Source organism: Phodopus roborovskii, unplaced genomic scaffold (assembly GCF_943737965.1).
Source record: "Phodopus roborovskii unplaced genomic scaffold, PHOROB, whole genome shotgun sequence".
Lineage (NCBI taxonomy): Eukaryota > Metazoa > Chordata > Mammalia > Rodentia > Cricetidae > Phodopus > Phodopus roborovskii.
In genome coordinates, this window is record NW_026126540.1 from 4,387,532 (window position 1) to 4,409,698 (window position 22,167).

The 22,167-nt window shown below is 35.1% G+C and overlaps 1 protein-coding gene and 1 non-coding gene across 3 annotated transcripts in view; both read right to left on the reverse strand.

Annotated features, from left to right (window-relative positions):
* Positions 1 to 351: 351 nt before the first annotated feature.
* Positions 352 to 22,167, reverse strand: part of Kpna4 (karyopherin subunit alpha 4) — a 54,337-nt gene continuing 32,521 nt past the window's right edge. For both annotated transcript variants that reach the window (XM_051198780.1, XM_051198781.1), the window contains exons 9-17: positions 20,915 to 21,084; positions 20,784 to 20,828; positions 19,084 to 19,215; positions 15,885 to 16,013; positions 13,970 to 14,074; positions 8,143 to 8,214; positions 6,877 to 7,039; positions 5,268 to 5,362; positions 352 to 2,304 (exon numbers count right to left, since the gene is read on the reverse strand). In XM_051198780.1, the coding sequence (XP_051054737.1) occupies positions 2,206 to 2,304; positions 5,268 to 5,362; positions 6,877 to 7,039; positions 8,143 to 8,214; positions 13,970 to 14,074; positions 15,885 to 16,013; positions 19,084 to 19,215; positions 20,784 to 20,828; positions 20,915 to 21,084 (1,010 nt within the window). In that variant the 3' untranslated portion in view covers positions 352 to 2,205. The remainder of the gene's footprint in view (positions 2,305 to 5,267; positions 5,363 to 6,876; positions 7,040 to 8,142; positions 8,215 to 13,969; positions 14,075 to 15,884; positions 16,014 to 19,083; positions 19,216 to 20,783; positions 20,829 to 20,914; positions 21,085 to 22,167) is intronic.
* On the reverse strand, positions 15,324 to 15,642 carry LOC127233175 (small Cajal body-specific RNA 7). The gene has a single exon (XR_007835474.1). It is a non-coding gene; the product is annotated as a small Cajal body-specific RNA 7 (non-coding RNA).

Consider the following 22,167-nt stretch of genomic DNA (forward strand, 5'->3'; position numbering starts at 1 on the left):
TTTGCAAAAAAACAGACCTTCCTTGTGTGCAATCTATGATTTGGAGTCTCATGTTGGCTATGTCAATATTTAAAATATCACTCAAGCTGTTTCTTAATCCTGAAACTGAAGGCAGGTCAAAATCTTGTCAACCTCCCTGTCAACAGGGAGAAAGTACAAGTGGGGATGATGTCAACTGAACATTCTGTGGACTGAAATACTAACACGCTCAAAATGAAAATTAAGGTTTATGAATGTCTAAGGTTGGCTCTAGGAAAAAGGCTTAATACAGACAAAATGCTAACAGAAGCCACTGAGGTATACTATAACTTAATATTAGATAGAAAAAGAAATCCACACACCACACACGCCCCATGTAAAACATTGCTTTAAGTTTTAATGTTTATTTCCCCAAGACAGCCTAGCCTGTAGTCTACTTGGATAAATTTTACAAGCTAGTTGTATGCTGCTTCTAGTTTTAAACTTTAACCATGTTTTTTTGATGACAAGGAATGCTGCAAAAATACTCTAGTTCAACAAAGAGTTATGATCACAAAATAATTTTTATCCATTCTACAGTGTTTCAGAATTACCAGTTGATTTTTAAACACAAAGTAGATATAGATGCTAATGGTGGCTAACCTGGTATGTTTCTTATAGCAAACTGTTGTTCATGCAACACTTGTGCTCAAAGGGGAAGGCACAGGATTTCCTACAATGAGCCACCTTATAAAGAGTTCTTTTTGTACAAATTAATTTATGACATATTTAATTTAGTGTGCATAACCTCAAAACTGAGGTATTATTCCAATTTATAAAAACCACTTGCATAACTTTTATGCAAGTTTTAAAAATACAAAGTTTTCTCCCTAAAGTGGCTCAAAATAGATTGTTCATGGCTGCCTACATCTAAGATAAAAAGATTCTAAAACAATTAAACAGATTAGGCATATTATTAAAGGTGTTCAAACCATTACTTGATTTGTACATCTACTCAAACCTCTTCATCGGTCTTTATTCAGCAGTACATATGCACCAAATTCCATTTTAGAAGTTTCCATATCATTTTCATAGAAAACAAAGTTTGAAAACAAGTTAACATTTAAACACAGCACGGTATTCTATCACAACTGAAACTTTTCTTCTTTACAGGACTCAACAAAATCTAAAAATGAACTATGCTGTAATTTACCTCATGCAAAGATCTTTATGTTATCTCTGAAAATGAAAAGAATGGCTTTTAAAGCACATTTTATACTATTATGGCAACTTGTGTACTGCAACACAGTCTATTGTGAGGGAAATTTATGATTTTTTTTCATGCAAAAAATCTACACAAATTAGTTTTGATGATATGGAAAGCTTTTCATAGCATCAAACACTCATCTGGTGCAAATGCACAGGGAAACCTTCCTGAAGTTTTCTGACTTGAGAAGCAACTAAAAAAGCCGTACATACTAGGTAAAGTAAATAAAAACTAAATTAAAAAGGGGGCAGGGGAAGGTAGAGGGAGAATAGAAAACACAGGCTGCAGAGTAAACCAATGTCTGCTGCTAAACCGGTCTTTGTTTTCATGTCCAGTGTACATTAACACTTGTGATCTCACTTTGATGATCTACTAGGTTTGTTATCAGCCGCCTGAAGGCGAATCAAGCTTGCATGCGTCCACATACAGCACTACAACCACACTCTCGTACACAGTCACTCCAGGACTAGGAGTCTGCTTCATGCGTGAAGAGCCCTAGATTTGAAAGATGAACCTGGCTCTCTACTATGGAGCCAGACATTCATTCAACACTGTCCATTCACACACTGCTTCACAGCAAGGCCTGGGCTCATCGTCCTTGACTTATATGAGCATCACTTTTATGCTTACAAGGCTTGATGATGACAGCACTTCACTTCCCCTCAATTGATAGAGTAAGTCAATGCTCCTTCTCAGGCGCTGAAGACCTGTGACCTGTAGCCCTTTTACTTTCAACCTAAATAAGCATTCATGTCAAGTTCTCCTTACATTGCCACTCATTCTCACTCGCACCCACTCGCCACCTTGACCTCATTTGGGCATTTTCTGTGATTCCAAATGAAATCTTCACATTTTCTCTCCCGATTTAATGCAGCAGCAGATCCCATGAGCCAAGCTTGATGGATCAAACCTTTTTATATATATGTGTAAATATATATATGTCTCAGTGCTGCATTGTACCTAACTTCCACAATATCTTTCTAAAACTGGAACCCCTCTGTTGGTACATTGGCAGATGAATTGAAACCAAATGTTCCACCTTGAACTGCCTCTGGAACAAGGCTAGGATCTTCATCAATCTGAAGAAAAAGAGGAGTAGAAGCATTGTGATGATTAGCTTTAAGGTATACAAAAATTGAATTACAGTAGTATTCCTTTTACCCTCTAAAAATGTAGACCACATCTAAGTGATGAGTGACTGGCAGCAATGTACTACCATCCTTTAGAAAGCTGAAATTTTTTTTTTTTTTTTTTTCTATTTTGTTTGAGACAGGGTTTCTCTATTGCTTTGGAGCCTGTTCTGGTACTTGCTCGGTAGACCACAGAGATCCACCTGCCTCTGCCTCCTAAGTGCTGAGATTAAAAAAAGGCATGCACCACCAATGCCGGACAATAGAAAGCTGAAATATTTTGCACAAACAAGAATACACACAATAAATAGAAAGAAATCTTATGGAATAGTAAACTGCAAATGGCCTCAGACCCCAAACCGAGAGGGTAAACAGTGGGACTTAATGTAATTTTTTTCATACTTAGGAAAGCAATGGTGCTGGCTTACTTATATTAAACAATAAGAAGAAAAGGTTTCAGGCATGGTGGCACAGTCTGTGGCTTTAGCACTTGGGAAGGGAAGGGAGGACTATAGTGCATTTTTTTTGCTTCTTCTACATACACAGTGAGTTCTGTCAGCACCACAGGAAAGAAAGACTCTGTGTCTTAAAAAACAAAACCCTCAATCAAACAAACATTAGCAGAAAGTAAAATGTTCTAATTATACTTTTGGAATATATAAGCTGTGTTATTTCTAACTACAAATTGGGACCTCCAAACTTTCAATTTTAAGACAGTTAGCTGGGCGGTGGTGGTCCACGCCTTTAATCCCAGCACTTGGAAGGACCAGGTAGGTGGGCCTCTGAGAGTCTGAGGCCAGTCTGTTCTACACAAAGAGACCCTCCCTAGGAGGGAAAAAAATCATGATTAAAGTTATCTACTTGTAAGGATATATTCCTTAGGGAGTATGCTTTTTTCTGGATTTTATTTCTGATGTATTTAACTCAGTATTTAATTAGGATTTAGTGTAGACATTTCTCTTACTATTTTTCTTTTTCTTTTTGTTTTTCTGAGACAGGGTTTCTCTGTGTATCTCTGGCTGTCCTGGAACTTGCTCTGTAGACCAGGCTGGACTCAAACTTATAGAGATAAGCCTGGCTCTGCCTCCTGAGTGCTGGGATTAAAAGCATGAGCCATCACTGCCTGGCAAGTTAATGTGCGATGCCACTTGGTTCCATTGAAGCTCAAACCCAGGACCTTCTTCTGTATATAAAGCAGATTTGATAATCGATACACTATGGAACCACATCTTTTTCTATTTGTTTAGTTTATCATGTGGGTACTAGAAAACAAGTGCTCTTAACTGCTGAGTGAACTCTCCAGCCTGGTTTTCTATATTGGCATTATTTATTTATCTATCTATTTATTTATTTACTTACTTGTTTGTTGTGTGTGTGGGAGGGGCACTTCCCAATGGTATGTGTGTGTGTGTGTGTGTGTGTGTGTGTGTGTATATATATATATATATGTAGAGGTCAGAAAGCAGCTGGGAGAGTTAGTGCTCTCCTTCTATCACACAGGCTGATTCCGGGACTGAGTTCAGATTGTCACTCTTGCCCTATAAACCACTTATTAGTCGTATCGAGGACATCTCAAAATGGCCTCTGGGTTTCTTTTTCTAATACTGGCTCTTTTTGGTAATGCGGAAATGTGGTATGAAACTTGAAAGGCAGAGGCAGGTGGACCTCTGTTGAATTTGAGGTCTACAAAGTAAGTTCGGGACAGCCTGGACTGTTACATAGAGAAACTGTCTTGAAAGACCAAAAACCAAACCAACCAAACAACAAAAATACCTTAGGTTATGTTATGTGCATAGGTATTTTGCCTGAATGTATGTCTGTGAACCACATGTATGCTTGGCATGGAGGCCAGAAGTTGGTGTCAGATTCTTTGGAACTAAAGTTACAGATGGTTGTAAGCTACTAAGTGGGAGCTGGAAATTGAACCTGGATCATCTGGAAGAGGAGTCAGTGCTCTTAATCCTCTGAGACATCTCTCTACCTCTGAAACTTCTTTCTTGAAAAGTTGGGAAAATCATTCATATAGGGTGTAGTGGTACAGGCCCTATAATCTGAGCACTTGAAAAGCTAGGTTTTATATAAAGTTCAAGGACAGCCAGGGATATATAGCAAAACATTTTCTAACAAACAAATAAACAACCCTTTAATATCAACTATTACCTAGTGGCACTCTGACTAAATATAGTTTTGTGTATTGCTCCACTGCATATATTACATTTTGATGATTTACTATGCTCATCTTGTCACTTTATCTTACTTGCTTTTAACCAATAGAAAATGACACCTGAAAAAACGGACTAACTAATTAAAGTCATATAGGGTTTAATACGGTTATACTAGTATTACTGGTTTTGTTTGCTTGCCTTTTTATTTTTTGAGATAGGTCTTCTATAACCCAGGTTGGCCTTGAATTCACTATGAAGCCAAAGACAGCTTCTAACTCCTGGTCCTTCTTCTGCATCAGCCTCCCAAGCAGTGGGGTTATAGCTGAGTGCCACATGCTTGGTGCCACTGTTCTTTGTTTTGTTTATAGACATGATATTACTAATGTAAAAGAGAATTTAGTTGGGTGGTAGTGGCACAATCCTTTAATCCCAGCACTTTAGAGGCTGAAGCAGGAGGATCTCTGTGAATTGGAGGCCAGCCTTGTTTATAGAGAAACCCTATCTCAGAAATAAACAAACAACAAAAAACAAAAGTATGAGAACTAGAAAGAAATTAGCTTATCCAGTGTAACAAAATTTGTCTTTTTGCTATTGATATAAACACTGAAATTTGTTTTTCAAAGGGACAATACTGTCCCATCTATGTTAAGCCTATTGTAAAAAAGTATACACACGTATATATCCTAGTTTACTATATCCTTTCATCCAGATTTGCTTAGCATAGAAAACTAGAAACATAATAAGTACATCATCTGAAGAGAAGAACTGGTCAATGATCTCATAGGCCAATTTGTAGATGTCTTCATTTTCATGATTCTGAAGTTGTTCAATTTTCTCCAGTCCTGCAAGAAAATTTATGAAGTGAACAATGGCAATTAATGTGCCAGAAATAACAATAACTTTGAAGCACACGATCTTCATACTGTAAAGTTGCTGGGTCTACTGCACTGGTAAATTCTGAGATTTCATATACAAAGATAGGATACATTTACCTTAAAGAGACTAACAATCTGAGCAACTGTTAAGTTCTGAGATTTCATATACAAAGACAGGATATATTTACCTTAAAAAGCCTAACAATCAAAGCAACAGAATGCAAAGGTGTAAATTAATGTGACGTATATTAGATTTTATAGACGCAACATTCACAAAAATAGTATAACATTATTTTTAATTATTAAACATAGATAAGCACATCTTCCCATTTCTAGCATCTGCCCAGTATTTTCTGAGTTAATAAATAATATATATGAGAAAAAAACTGAAGATCTTGGCAATAAATACAGTGTTTCTGTGACACTGAAAACAATCAAGTTAACCACAGTATCTCGGGGAAGGAAAACTAAATGAACCTTAGTATTTACTAAAATCATAGGCAGGACATTAAAAAGTGCATATACTAAACTTACTGATCTACTTTATAGAAGTGAGATTTTAAGAGTACTGAAATGAAGAGAAGTTACTTTCCCCCATGAAGTATTCCTCTACTCATTCCTGTGTAGAAGTTATTTTGGGAGCTTGTCACATCTCACTCTCCTCTTGCTGTTTCTTCCATTAAAAACTACTACATACAGACCAAGGACAGATAATTTGTTATCTTCACCGCTTTTTAAGAGTTTCATAAACATAAAATTCAAATGCCTGTATTAATTCCACAAGGACATTTCAAAGATTTCTAAAACTCAAACTATCTGAAACACAATCATTATTTGCCTCTTTCAGTAATAAACAATATCTTGGGATCTAAGAAAGCTTGGGTCGGTCCCTTCCCCTCAATCTAAGCTCAAAAACCTTACAAAATCATTCTGGAGTCCTTCTGTCCTTCCTTTGTCGACATTATTATTTTATTGCCTTCACTTATTGTAACCTGTCCACTATGTAATTTGCTAACTTGTTTCTATGCCTCTTTTCTCCAAAAGCCCCATGTGCCAGACATCCATTTGAACACATATCCATTTAGATAAAGTGTCTGTCATTATTTATGGAAGAACCCACTGAAATTTATAAAACACAGACTCCTTACCTTGATTGTGACAAATAATGCTCAAAAATTCTTAAAATTTTAATACATAAAATGACTCATTAAAATGCTTATATGGTAAATCAAGTGGTAAAATAATTTTCTTAACATGGTTTTACTAATTACTTTTCTATCCTATTCCCTATGTCCTTCACTATATAGTAACAACTCAGTTACCTAAGAATATACAGACTATACATATAGAATACAGTACACTTTATTGTTACTTGATTACCTACCACAGAAAAACACAGAAATGATTGATGTGTGTATTACTCAGAAAATAAAAGCAGTCACAAAGGCAACATTAAAATGTATACAACAACTCAAACTTACCACCACATTCTTCTATGAGATTGGCTATGGTTTCTGCTTCATCTTCAGCCATTTTTAATATATTACTTAGTCCATCAAGTACTACTTGCACAACTTGTGCATCTTTTACAGTCAGCAAATTGCAAAAAGGTGGAATAACGTTTTGTTGGATAAGATAGGCCACCTGAAAAATAAAGATAACATTAATTGACAAAATAAGGGTCAATTATTTATTTATTCATTCATTTATTTCTGGAATAATGTTGACTTTCCAAACTCTGTGTATGAAAATATGAACTCCTCTCTCCCATGTTAGTCAGATTCCGTTGTTAAATAACTTCTTTTTAATGCAGCAAGTTTATTTTCAAGGCAACAGAAAAAGACATGAGGTGTACTAATTTATCACACTACTCTATTCCCTTGGAGCTCAACATTTTTCAGTGAAGCTGGAAGATCCTCCTGTCTCCCCCTGCCCACAGCACTGGAATTACAGGTGCAAGCAGCAATACCTGGCTATTACAAGGATACTGAAGTTCTGAAATCAGGGCCTCATGCTGTATGTAACAAGTGTTCTTTCCCACAGAGCTATCTTCTCAGCACCCATGTTTGCATTTAAATTGAGCTTTCTTTAAAATAATGAATTATCAGTTGCCACTTGGCTCCTTACTTACCTTTATTACTTGTTTTATGGACAAGCACTGCCAGTGTTGCTTCCCATATGTGCACAATCTAAGTTCTGCCATTTACATTATCCATTGAGACATGTTAATGTGCTCCTCACATTCTTTGCCCTGTTTTCTAGTCTCAGCTATGTGACTGAGTTTAATTTCTCCTTTGCTTTTCTGCTAGTGAGTCTGTTTGCAGTTATTATTTTTTCTTTTTCTTTTAAGGCGATTTCTTTTTGCCATGTTAATTTTGAATTTGATTTAGTGGGTAACACTTTGACATTGCCCAGCAATGTGACCACTAAAAAAGCACACCTTTCCTAAAAAAAAACATGAGTAAATAAAGGAGATACTTTTACCAAAAAAAAAAAAAAAAACACAGAACAGAGTTGGGAGGTGTATCTCAGTAGTAGAGTAGAGGCTTAGCATATGGACTCAATCTTTGGCATGTGTGACATGCATGCACATATAAACACAGACCTTATACACAACCTAAAACCAAAACCAATCCACACAATATAGTATTCTATTATTTTACATAAAGATTCACTTAAATATAAAGATACAATTACCTAAACTGTTATTTTTACAGGTTTTCAAAAATAATTAAAAGTCAACTTACTTGGTCTTTCCTCCCACTAATTGTTAAGTTACTTATGGCCCAAGCAGCTTCTTTCTGTGTACCAAAATCTCCCTTAAAAACAAAATAAAGCAAAAATTTCTAAATTTCTTTGGAGGCATATTTATACATGTGTAATTTTTATTTACCAGTAAGTCTTGAACCATAACCAATCTATGCTGTAGAAATAAAAATTATTTTCTATGAACTCTTTGGGTGGGGTGGGGAATGACAATATTACTATTCAAAATCGGAGTAAATGTAAATGAAAGTCAAATGCAATTTCATTAAAAACAAAACAAAAACTGAAAATGTTTAAAAAGGGGTATGTAGAATCCAAATCTCATCTCTGAAAAATAATTTAATAATGTACATCTTTCTACATATTGCTATAGCACGGTAATGGCCAAAAAGCAGACTCAGTTAACATTTTCAGCAGGCATATAATATTTATACATTATACATTTATACAGTAACTTTTCAAAATGAAATAATAACCTAAGCCATTAAAAAATCAAGACTAGACACCCAGAGAGAAAGTTACAGTAAGTAAAAAAGAAAAAAAATTATATATAAGTAATTAAAAACTCTGAGATAGACATTGGGGTTAAAGCTGAATAAAAGAGAAGCAAAACAGCCAGCCACTAGCTCTTACCTCTACCTCAGACTCCCTGAATGCTGCATGAGACCCTGAGCTCCTATTTTACATTCATTGCTTTCTAGTGCTGGATCAAAGGTGTATGTCACTACCGCCCAGCCTCTATGGCTGTAGCTAGCTTTGCCTTCTGGTCTTCAGGCAAGCTTTATTAGATCACAAACAAAATAACACCACAAAACATTAATAAATAAGGAATCTAAATTAGAATGGAAATAAGACACAAGGAAATCTAAATATCTGTGAGGCAGATAATGGTACAAATGGGTACAATCTTGCAGAGCTGAAAAGAAATTATGAAGCAACATTTTCCTATTTACCCAGTTATGCTAAATATAACCTGGGGAAAAACAGGGTCTCCATACTAGCCTAGGCTAGCCTTAAACTCCATATTGTACTGTCTCTGCCATTAGAATACTAGGATGACACTACCATGACACACAAGCTTTTCTTTACAATACCACTCATTTTAACAGTGAAACTCAGGAACAACATAAATGTCACCAATAACAGATTGACTAAATGTCCAATCAATAGGCAAGGTGAGTAGAATAAAAAACAAAAATCTCTCATTAGGTACTACCCTAAAATGACAGGATGGAAAAAAGTATCCCAAGCAAATGGTGTTAGGAAGCAAGTAGGTGTTGCCATCTTAATATCTGACAAAATAGACTTCAGACTAATCAGAAGAGACAAAGAGGGCATTTTCATTGTAATCAAGGAGACAACTAGCCAAGGTGACATTACTATCCTAAACATATATGCACCACAGAAAGCACACTATTGGAATTAAACAGGAACACCAGTAAGCAATTTCTAGTATTACAGATTTTTCTCTTACTTTCTCCATAGATATAACATCTATGGATATAAAAAATTAACAGGAGGAACTTCAATATTAAATGTCACTATACATCAAATGGACCTAACATATCTACAGAATATTCCACTCAAACACCAATGAATACATTCTACTCAGCAGCCCATGGAAGCTTCTCTAAAACAGACCATACCCACATACACAAAACAAATCTTAACAAATTCAGAAAAATTGAAATACATTCCACATTATCATCATAAAACAAAATCTCTAGGAAGTGTATAAATGCATGGAAATTAAACAAGTTACCACTGAATGGGGTAAAGAAGAAATAAATAAAAACATTCCTGAAATTAAATGAAAACACAACAAAACTTCTGCAACACATTAAAAGCAGCTCTAAGAGAGAAATCTAAAATCCTAAGTTTCTACATTGAAAAATCAGAAAGAGCATGCATAAATGCTTAATAATACAACTCAAGTATTTGGTAAAAGAACATATCAAACCACAATCTAGTAGACAACTAGAAATAACTTTAAAAAAAAACAAAGAAAGATTTAATGAAACAGAAACAAAGAAAACGATGCAAGGAATCAATGAGCCAAGTGAGAACTGGTTCTGAGAATACAAACAAGATTGACAAACCTTAGCTCAACCAACTAAGAGATGATCCAAATTGGTTCGGGGCAGTGGTAGTGCATACCATTTGGCAAAGGCAGGAGGATCTCTCTAAGTTTGAGGCCAGCCTGGTCTACAGAGTAAGTTCCAGAACAGTCAGGGTCATTACACAGAGAAACCCTGTCTCAAACAACAACAACAACAAAACAAAAAAAGATTACCCAACTTAACACAATCAGAAATGAACACAAAAAACGTTACAATAGGCATTAAGGAAATTCAAATATTATGAGAGAATATGTTAAAAACCTGTACTCCATTAAGCACGAAACCCTAATAGAAATGGGTAAATTTCTAGACTCAATCAAAACACCAAAATTGAACTAAGAAGTTAACAACTTAAAGAGATTCATAACAAATGTGGTTGAAATAATAATAAAAGCCTTCTGATCAAAACAAAACCTGAGCCCTAATGGGTCCACAGAGAATTATACCAGACGATTGACAACCAATACTCCTTAAATTATTTTCAAAAAGGAAAAGAAACAGGAGGAGCAGCCCCAAGTTCATTCTATGAAGCCAAATCCAGGTAAAGACAAAACAAAACAAACAAAAGTTACAGACCAATTTCCAAAGGATACAGACTCAATATTCCTCAAAAATTCTAGTAAACCAAACACAGGCTAATATCAAAATCATCTACCATGACTAAATTTGCTTTATTCTGGAAACAAATGCTGGATGAGTCAACAAACATAACAAGTCATATAAATATATATTACATCATCTTAATATATGAAGAAAAACCTTTGATGATACCCAACATGTTTTGACAATAAAAGCCACAGAAAGCAGAACTGGAGGGAACATACTTCAACTTAGAAAGCCTACATAGGACAAACCCACAGACAATATTACCCTAAATGGAGAAAATTGTGAAGCAATCCCATTAAGACAAGGAATGAAACAGGCCTGATCATTATCTTCCCCTTAGCCCCTGCCTTTTCAATATAGCACTCGAAGCACTAGCTGGATCAATAAAGCAAAAGAAGGAAATTAAAGGTATACAAAGAGGAAAAAAGTCAAATTTCTGTATTTGCAGAAGAGCTGATATTATATGTAAGAGATTCCCAATATTCCACCAGGAAACTTCTAGAAACAATGACATTTCAGCAAGTGGCAGAATACAAAACCAACTTACGACATCAGTAGCCTTTCTATACCCCACTAACAATCATGCTAATAAGAAAAGATTGTGGATACAATCCCATTGATAATAGCTTCAAAGACAATAAAATGTTGTGAAAATTAACCAAGAAACCTTGTCAAAAACAACAAAAAACAAACAAACCCAAAACTAACCAAAAGAGGTGAAAGACTACCACACACACACAAATCAAATTTCTGAGGGGGAAAAAAAATTGACAAAGATTCATAGACTAGTAGAATATTGTGAAAATGACCATCCCACCAAAAGTAACGGAAAACAAATGCTGGTGAGGATGCTGGAAAGTGAACCTTCATTCATTGATAGAAATGCAAACTGTTGCAGCCACTCTAGAAATAATCTAGATAACCCTCAAAAAACTAAAGAGAAATCTACCATAATGCCCAGCAGTAACACTTGTCGCCATATGCCCAGAAGACTTGACATCTTACTCCAGACAGATACTTGCTCAGCAACGTTCACTGATACCCTATTCACTATCAAGGAAATGAAAACAAATGTATTTCAATAGATGAATGGATAATGAAATGTTGTACATATGGAATTCTATTCAGCTGTAAAGTAAAGTGAAATTATTAATGTTGAAGGTAAATGGATGAAAGAAACTAGAAAATATTATATTGAGTAAGGTAACCCAGACCCAGAAATACAAAAGCTTTATGTCCTCTCTCATCAGCAGTTCCTACCTCCAAATCCTCAGACTGAGTATACAACATGGAGTAAACAGGAAATCATAAGGGCTGGGATAGGGGATGAGAGGAGAATAACAGGATACAGGTAATATGAAAGAGGAAATGGGAAAAATGGCGAGGAGAAACTTCAAAACAGAAGGAGGAAGTTACTGGATCTAACCTGAATGCCTCCTTTCCTGTGGTTTAGCTTCCATAGTACTAGAAAGTAGAAAAGCTTCCAAGAGAAAAGCAATCAACAGTCCTATCCAGCCATGTGATACCTATGAACCACAACAATAACCAGCATGGTAAGAGATCCTTCAATGTGCAACAACAGTATTTAAATGTTGGCACTAACCAGCAGCTATCTAATTAGACTTAAGGCCTGTTAACAGGAGGAAATCATGCTGGGTACTAGAAACCTAGCCAACTACCCAGGACTAGTGATCTTAGAAGAGAACTTAACTACTGTCACTTTACTAGACCAGCACAATTCATGCATTTATATATGTAACAATAATAAAGAGATCATCAATTTGTGACTCATGTGAATACGATTACATTCTAAAACATATTTTTTATACCCACAGATAAGCATAGCTTGCACTTCTCATCAAAAAAGCCTCTTCACAGCAAATGGAAACCAACACAGAAAACCACAACTGGTCAAAACGTGGAGATGGGGTGTCTAGTTCCAAGTAATACATCTAAAACACAATCCCTGTACCTTAGGTTCAATGAACATCATGGAAGTTACGGTTAGAAAGACTAAGAGCCTAAAAACCAGAAAGTCTGCTGGGAGGTTACGTATCATAGAAATGACAGGGAAGTTATACCCATGAAACCTGAACACTGTGGCAGCCTGAATACAACCTAAATAAGAGCTATATCAAGTTATGTTAATGCAGAAGGTTGACATTTATTTCATGAGGTCTCACCCCCAAAGAACTATAGGCAACTAATGACAGTTGAGACACAGAAAATTAGTCTATCCCAAGGATGACCTTCCTAATTGGTTACCTAATACAAAACAGTCAGCTCTGAAATTGTATATACACATGCAACAAAAAATGGATTCAGAATTCTGTGTTAATGTGTTTACATAAAGAGGTTGTCAATTTGTGATAGGAATGGAAGAGGAGGACATGGAAGGCTGGAGGGAGGAAAAGAGGAAAAGTGATGCAATTACATTGTAATTTAAAAAAATAAAAGAAAAAGAAAAGCTAAAGAACTGTGTGCAAAGAATGGGAGAACTAGACAGTCATCATTTTGTCACTCTTTAAATAATGCATCTAAGGAATAATCAATGACTATTTGAAAAGAAAATTGTATTTTCTCCAAATCTTAGTGAATATAAGGAATGAAATGGCACACAATAAATAGCACAATCACTGGATTTTGGGCAAGTGGTTCATCTGTCAAGTGGACATAAACTCCTGTGTTGGACAATCTGTAAGGAGGAGCCTCGTTTCTCCTTCCTCCCAGAGAAAAAAAAACTCAGAATCCCAGGCTCACAGGCAGCTCCCCATTGAGCTATTTTGCTGGTTCAGCTTGTCATATTAAAAGAGGTAATATTTACAAAATGCTTAGAACAATATGATAGCACTGACTACTTACTGGTAATGATACCACTTGCTTTAAGTTTATTCCAAAGTGATGGCTACCTTGGGAAAATAATGAATGACAAAGAAGGGACAAAAGTTTTCAAAAAGAAACATTTATTCTATATAATATTGTTGGGTTCAAAAGGGTCAGTATCAATCATATTTTACAGTGCAGTGAGTGTCTTATTAAACAGAAAAGTATTTGTCACATGATACCATCATGATTTTCTTACCTTATCCAAAAGATGTATTATCATTGGTACAAGATTGGCATCAATTACTGCCTGAACCTGCTGTTGATTTCCTGCGGTGATGTTGGAGAGGAACCAAACTGCTTCCTGTGAAACAAGATGCTTTCAATATTTCTTTCTAAAAAATAGAACCTCTGTCTGAACTCTGAAAAAGTATTCACCGACTAGTGTCCCAATTATTTTATTACTGAATGAATAGAATACTAATAGAAATCTTAGAAATTTCAATTCTACGATCCCTTTACATATACATACATATATATATATTAAATATATATGTCTACATATATATTTGATTAAAAGCAATTTCTTGTTTTCTTTTTCTTTTTTTAAACAAAGAAAAGGTCTCATTGTGTAGCCCTGGATGACCTAGAACTCCTAGAGATCCACTTGCTTCTTTTGTTTCCTAAGTGCTGAAATTAAAGGTGTGAGCTACCATGCCTAGCCCACCGCATTTTATTTTTTATATAACAATATAGTTTACACATTAACTAATTAATACCTTTCTTTGGATAACTCACTACTGGCTTCTAATTCAAGTCATAATGAGCTAATTCTTCTAAAGAATTTTTACAGGCAATGCTGTCTGAGAACAGTATGGCTTAAAAGAAGCTTGGCTGAACAAATACAAGGAAGATGTCATAAATTATACATCCTAAAACTATTGCGAATGAGATTCAGCACCCTTTTATCAAATAACATATTTTATCCTACTCTCTCTAGTCTACTTTAACAATCCTATCCCAGCAGATAAATCTCAATTAGCCATGTCAACGAAGACCATCAAAAATGCAAGTGAGTTCTTTTAGTGTCCTCATTTATAGTAGTCATTCATTGTACACATTCTCTCAAGAGCTACATGTGGAACTAGTTGTTGCTTTGCAAGATTGGTCTATTTTAATGACCTTTGAATGCTTCTCTTAATACCACAAAGATGCTATGCTATTGCTAGGAAGATACTGATCACAGTGTTTCACAAGTTTCAAAGATAATAAATGCATTACTAGGGGCTGGAGAGATGGCTCAGAGGTTAAGAGCACTGACTGCTCCTGGAGAGGTCCTGAGTTCAATTCCCAGCAACCACATGGTGACTCACAACCATCTGTAATGAAATCTGGTGCTCTCTTCTGGCCTGTAGGCATACACTCAGACAGAACAGTGTATACATAATAATAAAAAATAAATATTTAAAACAAAATAAATTCATTACTGAAATCCAAGTTTACGATAACAACAAAATATTTACCATCCTATGAAGGATATTATTAAAATTTACCAAACTTAAAATTCACCAATTTATTAATTAGTATTGTAAACACTAGCATAACTAGACTCTCTGGATCAGATCACAGGACATTTAATTAGCCTGTTAGAGATTTTAGGGTGTTAGGCTACTTAGGTGAGCTGTTTTTTGGGTTATAATCATCGGCAATGTTGTAATTAACAACCCATGTTATTTCTACAACAGCCTCAGATGCACTCCAATATCAGCATCACCAATTCAGTGCCCCCTTTCATAGCCACTACATACACACACATTCACGCACTCAGACTATTAAGTATAAATGAAACATTAAATGAGAACTATTCTACAAATTAAAAATTTCCATTCAAACAACATTCAACACCCAAGTATCTCTATTTCATCATTTCCAAGAGAGCCTAAAGTATAATCTGTTGGTGATAGTATAGTATAACTCAGTGGTAGAGCATGTAATTAGCAAGTCAAAGGCTCTGGGATTGAATCCAGAATCCCATAAGCACTTATAAAATGTGAGATATTTTCTATTGAAATCTTTAACAGCATATATTAAAAGTCGACATATAAAACCATTCCTTGGAACCTAGTTTCACAAACAAAAACTTCCATTTTATTAATAATTTTTAAAATACTTACTTTATTAATTTTTTCTTTGGGATGAGTGAGGAGTGCTGGGAAGTGTGAAAGAGCATCACAGTTTAAAACTACTTGTGTTTGCTCATCAGTTCCAGTGACAATGTTGCCCACAGCTCGAAGTGCAGCAGTCTGAAATGGAAGACTCAATGAGATGTTCAATGTGAAGTACTCTCTCTTATTAACCAGTGTCAGGCAACTTGAGTCAGATTCATTCCTTCACACAAATCTTTCACTGTAACTAACTTATCCCTTTTGAGCACTTACTCTATGTCAGGAACAATAGTAATCTAGGAACAACAATTCTAGGCCTTAGGTGGCTTAAGTTATTTCAAGAGAAGTGATATCAATAAACAGGCAATTTTAGATAGTAATTACTACCATAAAGGAAATAAAGAAGTAATTTTCATTTTCTGTTTATTTTTCCTCTCTATTAGATAAATGATCCAGCTGTTTAAATACACAAACTTATTCTTTAAAGAACAGGCAATTTAGTACTTACTAGAGTATTCCAAGCTGCACAATTAATATCAACATCAAATTAAAACATTTTTATTATATCCCCAAGAACACTGTCCTCAATCCCAGGTCTCTGACAACTCAGACAATTAATCTGTATATTCTGTACATTTCATATAAATAGAAACAAGTTCATGTCATGGCACCTAGTGGTACTCATTCCTTTTTGCGACCAAGTAATAATCTGTTAAGTGGTTAGTAACCATTTACTTTCGTTTTGGGGTTGCTATGAAAATGCTGTAATAGGCATTGTGTTCAAGTTTCTTCGTGGACAAATGCATATCCATAATCTTGGATATACGGAACAGTAAGTATATTAAGTCACAATGTGCATTGTATTTTACTTTTAAGAATACTATCCTATAGGCTACTATAAGCAGTGTAATTCCCTTTGTCTGCATTGTTGCCATTTTAACTTAGTCATTCTGAATGTGACTTTCTAATAATTCAACTCACATTTCTTTAATAACTAATATTGTTGAACATTTCTTTTTCAGGTGCTCACGGACCATTTGTACTTCCTTTCTTAGAAAACTGTGCCTATCTTTTGGCCATTTTTGTTTGTTTTTAATGTATGTGAGTATTATTTTGCTTGCATGTAGGTCTGTGTACCACACATATGCCTGGTACATGAAGAGGCCAGAAGGCATAGGATCCTCTGGAACTGGAGCTACAAATGATTGTGAGCTGCAATGTGAATGCTCAGAATCAAACCTGAGTCCATCTCCCCAGCCTTGTTTTTAAAAAGTCTTAATTAGAAGATGTCCAGTAGATGAAACAATATGCTACACAAGATTATAATTATGTCTAAATTTTAGGTGGAGTAGGGATATAGATGAAGTCTACATGGGGATTGGTCATACTATTTTTTCAAGAATTCTGACATGAAAGTTGAAAAGCTTAAGAAATGTCTGTTAGTTCTCTGATAAAGTCTAAAGCATTAACTTTCTCTAAGGACTGACTAAAAGAAAACACTAAGCCCAACACTCTCAAGCCACAATTCTAAGGCCAGTATTAAAACTAAAGAAGTATATTCTGCTTGACTTTTTTTTGGGGGGGGGCATGTAGGGGGAGATATGTGAGTGCAGGATTTCATGAAGCTAAGGCTAGCTGTGTGATCTTCCTACTACCTAAACCTTGAAAGTGCTCGGATCACAGGCTATGCCCAATGAGAAGTAAAAATAAAATAAAACCAACAAACTTATCTAATGTAAATTTGGGGTTGGGCTAGTGGCACAGTAGGTGAGAGCTGCTAAATCAAATCCCAGAAAACCTTGTTAAAGAGCCAGCTGAGTTCATGTGTCCCACCTGTAACTCTAGTACAGTAGGGATGGAATGGAGACAGGTCACCCAATGTCCTACTCTGGTTTCTGGATGCATACCTGTTGCACATACACATGTGCATATATCACACACACACACACACACACATATATATATATAAAGATAGGCAAATTTTTTAATAATAAATGTATAACAAAGACACACATTTATTTAAAAAAAATAACTGTTGGCCAAATCTTTCTGAATTAGGTATTTCCTTTTATAATGTTTCAATTTTTAAGGAAAAAAAAAACCTTTTTGTTTTTATTTAGTTTGTGTATATATGTACATAAGCTTGAGAGAGCAATGTTACGTGTTTTTCTCTATTGCTTGTCACTTTTGTTTTTTGCCAAAGTTTCTCACTGAACCTGGAGCTCCCTGGCATACAGGGTACTCTACTTCCCTAGTGCTGGGTGACAGACACAAACTGCCACATGAACATTTATGAGGATGCTGAGGATCTGAACTCAGGTCCTCATGCCTGCACTTTTAAGTTAATGTATCTCCATAGTTAACTACAGACTAGTTTCACTTGAAGAGCTAGCTTAAATTTGTAGGAAATATAATGGTTATAATGGTTTTACTCAATCTCTAGGGGCTAAGGAAGGAAAATTTTTAAAAAGTTTTTTTCTTTTCTTTTTTTAATTTTAATTTAAGCTTCATGGTTGATTTCAATGTCCAGCTAAGGGCAAGAATAAATAACTAATGCAAACAGCTTAAACAGCTTTCCTTTAAAGCTCACTCTTTACCTTAAAAAGGTATGTGTGGGTGTTGTGTGCTTGCTTAATTTCCTTTATCACTGCAGTTAAACTATCTCTCTGTGTGTGGGGAGGAGGGAGGACTAGAGGCTGAACTTTGCACAAATAAGGCAAGTGCTGAGCTATATCCTCAGCTCCAACTATAGCTTTTCCCCTACTTGTTATACACAGAATATTACTGGGAAGGAATATATGAAAGGACTTAACCTAGAGAAACAATTAGGAAGCCCTTAAACTGCACATTTCAGTTCAAATCCTTTATCTCAGAATCAGTAAAACAGTATTAACCAAATTTGTTAACAAGAATAGTTTCAGATGCCACCCAAGGTACTACACAAAAGCATGCTTCTCTAGAGTACAAATTAGCTCTTCACAGTAGAGTCTCCCTGTTTGGCAGGGTAAGGGAGGTTCTTAGTGAACTGGAGTGCTCTTATCTCATTTCCTCCAATTTAAAATTAGGATAAAATGACTCACCTTTCCCCATCAAAGACACATTACATTGTTAGGCGAATAATATGCTTTACATTTTTGAAACTGGTAATCTTTAAATGTCATGCTCAATTAGTGTTGAGGAAAACCCATCTTAATCAAAATGAACTTACTTGAACTTTAACTTCCTGGTGGCTGAGTAGAGGAACCAAATGAGGAACTATCCCGGAGTCTATTACCATTTGTATCTGTTCATTGCCAGCATCCGTAAGGTAGGAGAGGGCCCAGACAGTATCTACCAATATCTAATAAGTAAAATAGAAGTTCAAATCTTAAGTATTTCCTCATTTTAATATTTCTTTTCTCACTTGGGGGGGGGGCAGTTCAAAATAGGGTTTCTCTATATAGCTCTAGCTGCCCGGGAACTAGCTCTGTAGACCAGACTGGCCTCAGATCTGCCCCTATCTCCCAAGTGCTGGAATTAAAGGTAGATGCCACCACTTGGCCATTTTAATAATTCCTAACCACAAAACCAATCCGAAATATTTCTCTTCTTGCTTCAACTCACTAGAACATCAATCTCTACTCTGTATCTTTAACTACATTTAGGATGTATAAATTAATTATGGTCCTAATCTCTGATCAGTATCGAATCTTAAGGCAGTAAACTATATAGCACATTAAATAGAAAAATGAACCAACACCCCTCCCCCCCCCACACACACACAGAGAGAGAGGAGAGAGAGAGAGAGAGAACGGAGACGGTGGTACTCCTGGGAGCTTAAGGCAAAAGATTTTCAGAGAGGCAGCCTGCCATTATAGTGAGACCTTGTCCCAGTAAGTAAAACAAAACAGAACATCAAATCAAAGAATTTATACAAAATGAAATCAACACATGTAAAACAATTACATCTCAATTTACAAATATCAGGATCTTTGTCTGAAGTTTCATTATAGGCTAAAGTTTGTTGACAAAGGCAAAAAAAATAATTTAAAGTTTTTTTGGTCATGTCATGTATAAATACTGTATATTCTTTGAAGGCCCAATGATAACAGGTCATTAATGTACCTAGATCCAAATTCTACTTCAAATCAAACTAAAGCTTTTACATGTCTGTATCTGACAAAATTTATACTGTAAAATAACTTTCTCATTTTGTTTCTTTGAGGTCTGATTTAAGAGTGACTAATTCTAACTTAACAAGGCTATACATACAGTAAATACTATTTAGTAAATGATATTATTTGTGAAAGAAAGCCCTAGAAATAATAATTCAAACGAGAAATGATTCAAGATTCATTAAAAGTAGAAAAAAAGGGGGAGGGCTCAATCTCATCTACAGGTGGATAAACAAGTATAAAGAAAAACAGCAAAGTGGTTTTGTATTCTAATAGTTACAAATGTTACTACAAATCTTTGAAAACCAGAACACTGAAATTTAAATTTAATCAAAAGACTCTGCTATAACTGGGGAGATAACCCTGAAAAAATGGAGCTGAAGAGCAACAGGTTTTCATAATTTGGCATATGTATATAAGTACAAATTCTTATATTTAAGCTAAATATTAATTTATGCCTCAAAATATAAAAAATACCACCATTTGTATATACTCTCAGAGGTCATAAGTAATCAATAATTACAGTGAGAGATGACTACATCTTTATGACAGGTGTGATTCTTCACTGAAGCTAGTTTATGATAAAGGAAACAAGAGTATAGGTATATATAACAAACATACCTCAATTCTTGAAATGGTAAAGTATGAGAGAATACAAGTACATATTTTTAATTTCTCTCCTATATCAAAGAGTGAGTCTAGTACATTATATATAAACACATACATATATAAATATACAAGATAATTTACTCACATTTACATCTGTGTGATGAATTAATACACAAAGAGCTGGAAGAATCTGAGGAGAGAAATATGTCCAATTCAAAACATATACAGATTAAAAAAATACACATAATGGTATCTAAGTATTTTTCTTTTGTTTACCTCCTGAATCGTTTCCATTGGTGGCGGTGGGTCTTTGTGGCGACATAAATTGACCATAACCCAAGTAACATTTCTTAAGAATGTTATAGGAATAGATGGACTTATGAATGAAAGCAGAGGTTTTACAACTCCAAGACTTATCACATAATCTCTACACTGAGGCCCATCACCTGTAGAAGGAATAATTTAATAAGATAAATCAACAGTAAGTTTCTTCAGAAAACATAAAGCACTGGCTACTTTCATAAGATCTTTTTAGTTATATAAAGGTTTAGGAACTTAGGAATTCTAGGTCTTTGAACCAAGAGAGAAAATACAAGTCATACCTATTCAATTCTGTGCCTTTATAAGCTGCTCACTCACAAGATGTATCTATGCCCTTAAGTGTGGCAGACCAAGAATACTTTTATACACCTTAAGCAGATACCTGTTACTATTACCTCAATGACTCTTTCAGTTTAACAAATTTTCAAATTAATGAGATATAGCAAAATAACTACTGAGAAAAATGTATGCAGGATTCATAGTTATGATCCAATATTAAAGTATAGTGTGGTGGTAGCACAAGTCTACAATCCTACTGTTTTGGAGGTAGAGTAAGAAGAATGAGTCAAGGCTAGTTTTAGCTACACAATGAATTCAAAGTCAGCCTAGGTTACATGAGACCCACCATTAAAGCAAAATGAAACAATCCACAAGAACAACTTTCATGCATGATAATATCTGGTGATGTATTTGAATTAATTCCAAGATGTATCTGGAATTAAAAGCAAAACAAAATACCAAATACTATGATGTTCCTTTAACATAGCAGTTCTCAACCTGCGGGTCTCAACCCTTTTGGAGATCAAATATCAGATACCCTGCATATCAGATATTTACATTATTATATATTAACAGTGGCAAAATGACAGTTATAAAGTAGCAATGAAATAATTTTATGGCTGGGGGGGTCACCACAACATGAGTGACTGTATTAAAAAGGGTTAACAACATTAGGAAGGTTGAGAACCATTACTTTAATAGTTTTATACCTAAAACTTGGTGTAAGAGCAAAAGAGGGAGGCACCTGGATGTGCAACATCATTTTTAAAGGTATGTACTCTGTAATAGTAGTAAGTTTACAGAACAAGCAGCCCACAAAAACTCCCCATAACATTTTCACGCCAGACCTACAAGGGGACAATAAAGAGATATCAGAACAATACTAATACTTACATGCAACCAATTGTGGTGACACACATCCATAAACC